This window comes from Carcharodon carcharias, chromosome 19 (genome assembly GCF_017639515.1).
Source record: "Carcharodon carcharias isolate sCarCar2 chromosome 19, sCarCar2.pri, whole genome shotgun sequence".
NCBI lineage: Eukaryota > Metazoa > Chordata > Chondrichthyes > Lamniformes > Lamnidae > Carcharodon > Carcharodon carcharias.
Window position 1 is genome coordinate 3,974,440 of NC_054485.1, and position 11,144 is coordinate 3,985,583.

At 38.8% G+C, this 11,144-nt stretch overlaps 2 protein-coding genes across 2 annotated transcripts; both read left to right on the top strand.

Annotated features, from left to right (window-relative positions):
- The first annotated feature begins 2,078 nt into the window (after positions 1 to 2,078).
- On the top strand, positions 2,079 to 7,759 carry LOC121291736 (gap junction beta-2 protein-like). The gene is made up of 2 exons (XM_041213243.1): positions 2,079 to 2,192; positions 5,617 to 7,759. Exon 2 carries the CDS (start codon positions 5,628 to 5,630, stop codon positions 6,384 to 6,386), a length of 759 nt encoding a protein of 252 aa, XP_041069177.1. The 5' UTR covers positions 2,079 to 2,192; positions 5,617 to 5,627; the 3' UTR covers positions 6,387 to 7,759.
- Positions 2,093 to 10,352, top strand: LOC121291702 (gap junction beta-2 protein-like). Its single transcript, XM_041213195.1, has 2 exons — positions 2,093 to 2,192; positions 9,673 to 10,352. Exon 2 carries the CDS (start codon positions 9,684 to 9,686, stop codon positions 10,350 to 10,352), a length of 669 nt encoding a protein of 222 aa, XP_041069129.1. The 5' UTR covers positions 2,093 to 2,192; positions 9,673 to 9,683.
- Positions 10,353 to 11,144: the final 792 nt, after the last annotated feature.

Below are 11,144 nucleotides of genomic sequence, written 5' to 3' on the forward strand. Positions count from 1 at the left end.
CCCCCGCCCACACAGGGAGCGCTCAGCGCTTCCGGGCACGTGTCACAGTGTAAAATGGCGGCGCGCAGCTGATCACGGGCGGTGATCGGCTATGCGCCCGCCCGTTCCAGTCCAACCATCCTCAAGAGAGAGAAAATTCTCCCCATTAATACACAAGGTCCTGTACTTTGCAGCCAGAAAGAACATGTACACACATTGCACCTGTTTCAGCTAAACAAAATAAGTGACGGCCATTCGCTGACTCATTCCTCAGGGCAATGCCTTGACCAATCAGGATCAAGCTGCCTGGTTTAAATTTCAAACAATGCTTGGCAGTTAACTGTCAGTACCCATCATGGGTGCAATCTCCATGACAATGTCTCTACCAATCTTGCCAACAAATCAGCACTTTCTTCACATACAATATAAATTGTTTTTTCCTCCCTTATATTAGTATTCTTATGAAGTGTCCTGGCTTGCAAAATGAAAAGCTTCTACATGTCTCTTTTTCAGCAATACTCAAGTTCTGTACTACCAAATGACTATTAGCTATATATTTGTGATGTTCCACCTTGTGAATAAAGTTCAAAACTGTGTAAAGATTGTCTTCTGGTCTCCTCTTCCACCAACTGGCTGACAGGAGATTAACAATAAAGCTCACCATCTTAAGGAAAAAAAAACTCTATTGTGACTGAATATCAACTGCACAGTTTCCTTATAATCTACTTCCAACCATCTCAAAATAAGAGCACTAAAAGTGCTAACAGGAAGTTTTCCATCAATAGTATTTGGTACAATGTGGAGACGCTGCATCTCTCTCCCAAAAATGGTAAGAATGTACTTCCGTCAGCAACTCCGGCCACCCATTATTCTGCATTTAAAAAGGATCTGCATTACTTCCAAACAGCTCACTAATAATTACACGCCGGTGTTAATATACCATAATGAGGTGTTCATGATGCCAAAGATGACAATGCTTTTCCAGAACTTGTTTGAGCCATATTTCAAATATGTCATAATGCCATAGGAGATTGATGGTTTCTTTATAGCTGGTCCATCTACATTCTTCATTCGTGGATACCTTTTGTTTTTTTTTTATTTCAACTGGCTCTGTAGCTGAAATAGGCACATTGTATGAAGAACTCCCTGGTTTCTGTCTATACATCAGCCTGGGATATTGCAGATGATCTTTCCACCCAGCACTTTCCACAGTGAATCTGTAATTCTAAATTTAGAACAAGGTAAGCTGAATTTATTTTATGCCCTGTGATTCTTGTGGATTAAAAATACAATTCATCTAATATAGAAATAACGTTTCCCCCCCCAAACTTTAGCCTTTAATCATCTTTTTAAAAAAGACCTGGAAGGATGATACCAGAGCTGAGATGTTAACTACCAGGGAAGATTGAACAGGCTGGGGTTCTTACCTCTCGAAAAGTGAAAACTAAGGGTCTTTAAAGTTAAGAAAGGGTTGGACAGGGAAACACAGAAAGGATGTTTCCAATTGCGGAGAGGCCAAATCTAGGGATCATAAATACAAGACATTCATTAATAAACCTAATTGGAATTCAGGTAAAACATCTTCACCCGTAGAATTCACTACCCTAGGGTGTGGTTAAGGCAAATAGTACAGAATGATTTGAGGGGAAGCTGGATAAATACAGGAAGAAGGAATAGAACGTTATGCTGATAGGATTACATGAAGAGGACTAGGAGGAGATTCGTACGGAGCATAAACTCCAACTTAGATCAGTTGGACCGAATGTCCATTTAGTTGAGAGATTTTAACAAAGAGTTACCACAAATTTGAATATTGAAAGTCTGTATGCAGGAGAAAGGAATAACTGAGGAATATAAGGACTTCCACAGTTTCAAGCCCTTGTAAAAGAATGAGTTAGGGTTGGAAACAAACCCTGAGTTTGTACAGTGAGAATGCAAGGAAGAGGAAATTAGTGTAGAATGATGTCTTTGTAGCTTCAGAGGAACAATAGAAGAACATTAAGAGGAACAATGTTCCTTTATAGCCAGTCCACCTACATTCTTCATTCGTTGTTGCCTCTTTGGGTTTTATTTCAAACTGATTCTGCTTTTGATTATAGGCACATTGGAAAAAAGCTCCCTCATTTTGGTTTAGATATCAGACTGTGATATTGCAGACGGCGTTTTCACCCAGCACTTTCTACAGTTTATTCCAATTCTAAATTTAGAACAAGGTAAGCAGAATTTCTTTTATGGTCTGTGTGTTTTATAGATTAAAAACTACAACCCATCTAGTTACAGAAAGATATATTTGCCCACAAATGTTTGCCTTTAATGATCTTTTTGAAAATAGTTGCAAGCTGACACCAGAATGGAGGGGAAAGATTAAACAAGCTGGGGCGCTTTTCTTGCAAGAAGAGCAGGCTGAGGGGGTGACCTGATTAAAGTCTTTAAGATTAAGGGTTTTGATAGGGTAAACGTAGAAAGAGGTTTCCACTTGTGGAGAGCTCCAGCAGTAGGGGGTCATAAATATAGGACAGTCACTAATAAATCCAATAGTGAATTCAGGAGAAACCTTTTTAACCCAGAGAGTGGTGAGAATGTGAAACTCACTACTACACAGTGACACCCATTAAAATTGTGAAAAAGTTGAGAGATGTTTAGATGAAGGTTTTAAATAAACAAAAAGCATTGTTAAAGGATATTATATTTTTTGCTTTATTTAACTGATTATTATTAGTCATTTGTTTTTCTTTCTCCTAAATCAGTGTTTTTTTCTTTACTTCTATGATTATTGTTAGTTTTATCTCTTTACAGTTTTCTCAAACTATAGTGTTTTCCATGCTCTGCTGGTAATCGCAGATACCATTTTATGATCTGCCATAATTAGGTGGGTGGAAATAGCCCATGGAATCATGACCTTGATTGAATGTTGAGTATAGGAACCTTGGAATATCTATGGAAATCATTGCCACAGAAGGCTGTGGAGGCCAGGTCATTGAGTGTATTTAAGACCCAGATAGATAGGTTTTTGATTGGTAAGGGGATCAAAGGTTATGGAGAGAAGGCGGGAGAATAGGGTTGAGAAACTTATGATTGAATGGCGGAGCAGACTCGATGGGCCGAATGGCCTAATTTCTGCTCCTATGTCTTATGGTCTTATGGTCTTATGGAAGTCCAGGTTTGAGTCACAATCTCAAGGTAGACACACATATGAGCCAACTACATGTTAATTTGTAACGCAAATGTGGCCCTCGTCTGAACAGGAGATTAATGCATTAGTATGTTTATATATGTTTATATCCTTTTTTTTCAAAATTGCACAATGGAGCTTTTCATTGTATATGTAATGTTTTATTTGGACTGTTTAAGGAGTCTGTGTTCAATAATATATTTCACCTCACCATATTTATTTTTTAATTTAAAAAGCCACTATTGAATATGATAGTACAATTTTCAGAAATTGTTCAAATGAGTAGCTTACTTTTCACTTTCAAATAATCCCACAAATGAAGCTGCTTTTATTTAGTGTTTTTCACAATCTTGGAATGTCCAGAACAAATTTCACAATGGATATTTGTACTCACTGATATAATATAGGGATACACATTCAGCCAGTTTGTGCACAGCAAGATCCCACAAACCATAATTTGATAAATGATTAAATGTTCTGTTTTAATGATTATGACTGAGAGATAAATGTAGGGCAGGACAATTCCCCTACTCTTCTTTAAATAGTGTTAAGCAATCTTTTAGAACACCTGAGAGGGGAAGACATTTAGCATCTCATCCAAGAGACAGCATTTCTATCTGTGCAGCACTCCGTCAGCACCACACTGAACTGTCAGCCTACATCATGTGCTCAAGTCTCTGGATGGGGCTTCATCCTGAACTTCTAACTCAGAGATGTATGTTTTATATTTGAACCAAGACTAGCACCTATTCACTTGCCTATATTGATTTTCAGATCTTTATGTCATGAAGTTTAGTTCACCTAAATATAATAGAGATGATCATAACACTGGGCTCTGTGAAGTCTTCACAAGGAGTACGTTTTTTAACATTGTGGATTTCAGCAATTCTTGCAAAATATAATGGGAGCTATTTTGTAATAAACAGGCTGAGCATCTTTAAGCCTGGGACCTGCTGCCAAAATCTTAGCTTAGCTTGTTTCACTGAAAACTCAGAATGTTTTATAATTAAGGAATTGTTATTGCCACATTAAGGAGTTATCCAGAAGATTTAGTTCCTGGAACAATCAACAGTCATCTCTCCTGAAAACTGAACCCTAGAGTCTTGCACAACAGCTGAATTTTAAGTCACCTGTCAAAAATGATCTGATTTCTTTATATTTGACAGGCTGCAGCAGAATTAGATGGAATAACAGCGCAGATAGTTAAAGTGAATTTTTATAGTTTTTAATAATGAATTTGTTGATTCTGGTGCAGTTAACAACATTGGGTTGACATTCACATCTCTGTGTAGCTCAACGCAGCCCAGTCTCCTGGTCAGACACAGGCTCCTGGCATCACCTGGTCCTGAACAAAGCTGCAATTGATTAAAATTTCCACCTTTATCTTGAATATTATTAATTTTTAAAAACTGTTGAAAAATGTTTTGTCAAGTTACATCACCTTTTAAAACAGGAAACATCACAATGATCTTGTTGCAACGTGCATCGTTTAAACAAAAGTTATTCATCTTACCTTTTAAATTAAATATAATAATGACTTGTTACAGAAAGGTCAGTATCTTGTGCTGATTTGACTGCACAAATCAAATAGCTTGCTGACACATACATGGGAAATGACCACTTGGGCATGGGACTGGAGGGGTGCCAAATCCTATAGACCCAGCAAAAGACATCAGCTTCAGGAACACAGAAAGTTGGAAAGAAAAATATATTTTGCAATATGTTAATAAGCCAAAATAATCACAGATTCCTGAAAGACAAACTGTGAAAGTTAAAGAGAGATAGGCAGATGTTAAATAAAGACCAGAAATATATTGGGACAAGGTTGTGCTCACAAATAATTTAAATTGTTATACCACAGATACCTTTCAGGTACTTACAGAGAACATAACCTTTATTTTCTCAGATTTTTCAAACTCTAACTGGGAAAAAGAACAGTTCACTCACAAACCTTTGACCGTTTGTTAATCAGATGATATAGCAGAAGATGGCAAGGGAATACAGCTGAAGATAGGATTCTCTTCTCTCTGCTACATTTCTCTCTATGTGAAGTACTTTCACATTTTCCTGCAGTGGCATTAGTTAGTTGCTATAGAGATTGGAAGTTCACAATGGGGGAAATTTTGGCCATGATCTTAGTCTTCATAGCTCCATAGTTAACAGAACAGTCCATCTGTCAACAGACCACATGCAGTAATCGTGATTCAAACAAACTTGTCCCACGGAGCTACCTACCAGCCAGAGTCTGCAGCAACATTGTGACAGTTATCTGTTTACATACAGGATTTCTGCTGTAAATATTACTCTAGGCAGCTTCACTGTTGAATGCTAACATAAAAGTGTGGCCAAAAATCAGCACTAGAAGTTGAGCAAGAAGTGCATATATGCACAGATTTTTAAAGCGATCTGTAGATAAATTCTAGATTTCCTGCTGCAGTAAAGTAACTGGTGCTGTTTATTCCTAGAGTGATCAAGAATGGGATGGTATTTCCTTCATTCTCTGCTGAATGGGGTCAACAAGTACTCAACACCGCTGGGGAAGGTGTGGCTCTCAGTCGTTTTCATTTTCCGTGTATTGGTCTTGGTGGTTGCAGCTGAGACTGTATGGGGAGATGAACAGAGTGACTTTGTGTGCAACACACAGCAACCTGGGTGCAGGAATGTGTGCTACGATCATTTCTTCCCCATCTCCCACATCAGGCTGTGGGTTTTCCAGCTCCTCTTTGTGTCCATTCCATCATTTCTCATTGGTATGCATGTTCATCAAAGGAAAAAATACAAGAAGAATATAAAAATCTTTCATCAAAATGCAGATGTCCAGAAAGTAAAAACCGATGCCCCTCTTCTTCGAACTTACTTGGTTAGCATTTTCTTCAAAATGTCATTTGAAGCTGTCTTTATGTACCTATTTTATTGGATTTATAAAGGCTACAAGATGCTCAGACTTGTCAAATGCAGTGAATATCCCTGTCCTAATATTGTGGATTGCTTTGTTTCTAGGCCAACAGAGAAAACAATCTGTACAATTTTTATGTTAGTGACTTCAGCTGTATGCATGTTGTTAAATGTTGCAGAATTGTGCTATTTGGTTGTAAAGTATTGCATTATGCAATGGATGCAAAGCTTGCATTCTGCAACAAAGAGCAATGAACAGGACAAAAAATTGACGGTTGCTCTTAGTTCCTCAAATATCAGCACATCAAAATTCGACGATGATCACACTTCCATACGTTAAAAAGACAATGATTTCTGAATTATTTTTAATTATACAATATGCAAGTATTTCATGGCTCAGCCGATCATGGTGTGACTTTGCAATGAAATATTATCAGGAAGAAATGATAAACTTGCAACTTTTAGGCATTCTATTTATTTTTATTTCAGATTATTCCTTTTGTCACTGTTACATGTTACATTTGTGAGCATGTGATCACTGCATTTTTTGTAATGCTGTGTAGACCTCTGGAAAGCGACTTCTGTCAAATATACCAAATAAAGAAGGATTATAGATAAAGTGATTCACACAATGAAGATAAGGAACCTGAAGCAGATTAGAAGCCCGATGCTTTGCCTGGAAGATGTTTGTCAGAATACCAGAGAACTAGATTAAATGCAGTTTTATACGAAACCAGATAGTTGTGCCTTAAATACCTGATAACGAGGATTTGCTTGATGTTCATGTAAATGAGCAAAGGTTGAGGTATAAAGGAGTGGAACTTGCCAGAGGCGGTCCATGGAGCACATTCACACTGTGGCCCATAACTTCTATGCACTACTCTTTCTTGTTCGTCATATTTCCTGATGCCAATTCACATGCAACTGTTGGAGGCTGACCCCTATGGTTTTCGCGGCTGGACATGGGAATCTGGCTGCTAAAGTTCACATCTGTGTGGATAACTGCTGAAAACCTGGGTCTGCATTTCTTTTAGATCTCCAGAGCTTCAGGTCTTTTATTTTGAATATGCTGCCAATGGTGGCAGTGCTGCAAATTTGTTCATGTTGGCATTCCTTCAATATGAAAGTGTCTTTAACAGTGGGATGTGGAAAGTTCAATAAGTGTAACTACACTAAGCTCCTCTTTGGTATGTTGCCCTAGCCCTTGTGTGATGACTGATTGTTGAAAAGTGAACAATAGGAAAAAGGCTAGTCTTTGATGTAGCAGATTATGAAATTACAAATTCTACTTTCAGTCAAGGTTTGTTATTCTATTGATTCACGTAGACTTGGAATGCAAAAACCATGCAGAGTTTGCAATTTTGCAGACACATTAGGAGTCCCATTAGTCAAATGTGCTCTATGACATAGTTGGCACAGTTTACACCCAACCTGTCATTTTTTTGAGGAAAACGGATGGCTTTTTGGAACCATATTTATGAGTAAGTTTTGAGATTTTCTCTGTCTTTCTTTCTTTTGCCTGTGGAATGGATCCAAAGTGTTTTCCCTCCATTATTCTGTAGCCCATGAGGACAGCCTAGTTGCCTGGATATTGAGTTAAGAAGCTGAATGACTTCAACTCCTAGGCTTATGTAAGATATAACTGAAATATGCAACACATTGTTATGCTTGTTGGAATAGTGACAGCACTGTGAACTTTTTGGAATGTACTGTATCTAGTGCTTTAAATATTTTACAATAAAATGTTTTTGTTTAAATTAAACTGTGCATTGAATTATATCTGAGCTTGGAAATGAATGAGCAAAATTTAATACCTTCCTTGAGGCGAGTTTGGAGGCGGTGGGTGGATTTAATTGGGCTAGGAGGTGCAGGGTGGAGACCCCACTACCTTCCAGCTCCTGCCTTGATTAAGTCTGGGGCAGGTAGGTTCGTAGACAGCCTTCCCATCCAGTCCCAATTAACACCCATTTAAGGGCTTTATCCCACTACTGGTATTCATCGAGCAGTAAGCAGTGACTCGCCATGTGTGGAGCCTGAAAAGCCAAAACCTGCCATGTCTGTTTGCAGGCTCCCAGATGGTAGTTTCTCATTCAAAGGTCTTCTGTCAGATTGAGGGAGCCGGCTTTGGGAGCCAGCCTGCTGAGACCACCACCCTTGCTCCTTCACCCCGTCTCTCATGGCACCCACTCCATGCCCTTTATCCCACCCTCACTCATCTGTGGCCTGGGTCCATTGGTGATCCTAGGCCTTTCGCTGGGCACAATATAAGCAGCTGCTACTGGTCCTGCTGGCGCTGACTGCTACTTGTGGGGAGATGCTAACATAGTAGTAATGGCTAGTAGGCCATGGTTAATGCTCTGGGGATATGGGTTCAAATCTCACCACAGCAGCTGGTGGAATTTACATTCAATTCATAAACCTGGAATGTAAAGCTAGTCTCAGTAATGGTGACCATGAAACTATCACTAATTGTTGCAAAAACCCATCTGGTTCACTAATGCCCTTTAGGGAAGGAAATATCCTTACCTGGTGTGGCCTACATATGTTTATTTTCTGTGCTGGTTTGATGGACAAGTGGCTATTTTCCTTTGCAGTGATGGATACACAGTTAATATTCCAAAAGTGGGTATTTAACCTGGGAGGTTTGGTGTGATAGATGTTTAAATCCAGCTGATAAGCAGTTTGCATCTAATCTCCAATGGAGTTCTTGCTGGCCTTGTTAAATTTAAGCTTTCAATTGAGAGGATCAGAATTTTAAACCTCTGATTTGGAATTGATGGAACAACCAGCCTACTGATATTCTATAACCTCTGCTAATCAGCTAACAGGGAGTATAGACAGCCAACACTCTCATATTCTCTCTACAGATGTTCTTTTCCACCCCCCATTATGTAAAGAATCTCACTTTTATTTAGTACCAGCTCCTGCTGTGACTAGGAACTCACAATGTGTGAAAGTTCAGGCTTCCACCATGTATCTACAATCTGCAGCAGTACCCCTTACCAAAAGGAATTTCAGAATATCCCTGGTGTTGCCATGTTGCTGTTTTAGTTTTGATGCTAACATATTTGGAAAAGCATGAGGTTTTGATAACCAGCTATATCAACCATGATTTTTTCATCAACATTTAGACATACCAGGGTAGAAGTTTTACACATGGATTAGTGTCATTAATCAGAAAACAGGGTGGAGATCAGTTATGTCAAATCCCCAACCATTTTGCACCGATTCTACTCATGGCTTTAATTAGTTTAGGAAGTTTAATATCATTATTTATGGTTAAATAACAACATTTACAATTTGGGAAGTAGATATTTTGGGGATAGAGCATATGAGTAAATTGAGACATGACATGAGCAAGTGTAGCATGCTTTGGAGGAACAGGTGACTTTTGGTTGATGGTTGCTGAAACATTCCACTGAGGTACATATCGCCTCATCTCTGGTACTGTTGCAGACCAATTGATAGAAATTGATCGCTGTGCTGAATCAATACTCCATTATCCTTGAATCATGCAACTAACAGGATGGTAGCAGGTGAACTGGAGGGACCTTTTTTTTCAGCAATTCTTACGTTCTTACCAGATTCCTATCTGCAGTAAAGTAACTGGTGCTGTTTATTCCTAGGGTGATCCAAAATGGATTGGCATTCTCTTCAGTCTCTGCTGGGTGGAGTGAACAAGTACTCAACACCGCTGGGGAAGGTGTGGCTCTCAGTCGTTTTCATTTTCCGTGTATTGGTCTTGGTGGTTGCAGCTGAGACTGTATGGGGAGATGAACAGAGTGACTTTGTGTGCAACACACAGCAACCCGGGTGCAGGAATGTGTGCTACGATCATTTCTTCCCCATCTCCCACATCAGGCTGTGGGTTTTCCAGCTCCTCTTTGTGTCCATGCCATCATTTCTCATTGGTATGCATGTTCATCAAAGGAAAAAATACAAGAAGAATATAAAAATCTTTCATCAAAATGCAGATGTGCAGAAAGTAAAAATCGATGCCCCTCTTCTTCGAACTTACTTGGTTAGCATTTTCTTCAAAATATCATTTGAAGCTGTCTTTATGTACCTATTTTATTGGATTTATAAAGGCTACAAGATGCTCAGACTTGTCAAATGCAGTGAATATCCCTGTCCTAATATTGTGGATTGCTTTGTTTCTAGGCCAACAGAGAAAACAATCTGTACAATTTTCATGTTAGTGACTTCAGCTGTATGCATGTTGTTGAATCTTGCTGAACTGTGCTATTTGCTTGTAAAATACTGTGTTTTTCAGTATAAGCAGCCTCTCTCCAGTAAAGAACAATAAAAAATTGGAGAACAACTGACCTTTTTTCTTATAAATAACAATTGATCAAAGCTTGAAGGAAACCCATTGAGATTTGAATAGTGATTTGTATAAATTCAGGTGTGCATCCTCAGTAAAACAGTTCCATGAAATATCCAATTCATCTTTCATATTTAGCTCTGCAAATATATCTAAGATCCAAATATGAATAGGAATTTTGGACTATTGACTACAAAAATTTCTTCTTCCTGACGTTTTCCTCCATCAATTTTCTTCTTCCTGCCTTCTGCAGAACATGTGAATTTGGTAGGGTGCACTTCCATACTTGTTCTTGTGCATCTTATCCAGTGCTCAGCAGTATTCACAGTGGTGGGTGTCACTTGGATTTCTGAGCTGGGATTTTGAACTGATCCTGTCCACACAATGCAACTATTGCTCGCTAATGGACAGGTGTGAATAATTTTCAGGGCTATTTTCTCCAACTGCAGGGCCCCTAGTACCACCCCAGTTCAGAGAGACCGTAGATCAAGTCTAAGGATTGCATCGTCCTTATGACTCAGCTACTCACTGGTTAGACAGGCTGCCACAGAAACTCTTTTACCAGTGATTCATCCATATAATCCAAGAATAATGAATGTCTTGGATAGGAGGTAGATTTTGGATCTGTAAGGTATTGTATGTAATATATCAAATACCAGATATATAAATGCAGGTTTGGGTAATTAGGTATAAATGCAAAAAGTCCTGATTGGTTAATGCAAAGCGTTAGAGATTTGCCACTAAGAGTGGAATGTGGAAGGTCCGGTCAGTGCA

What these genes read in the sequence shown, in the direction of transcription:
- LOC121291736 (XM_041213243.1), top strand. Translation starts at nt 5,628, where the DNA reads ATGGGATGGTATTTCCTTCATTCTCTGCTGAATGGGGTCAACAAGTAC.
- LOC121291702 (XM_041213195.1), top strand. Translation starts at nt 9,684, where the DNA reads ATGGATTGGCATTCTCTTCAGTCTCTGCTGGGTGGAGTGAACAAGTAC.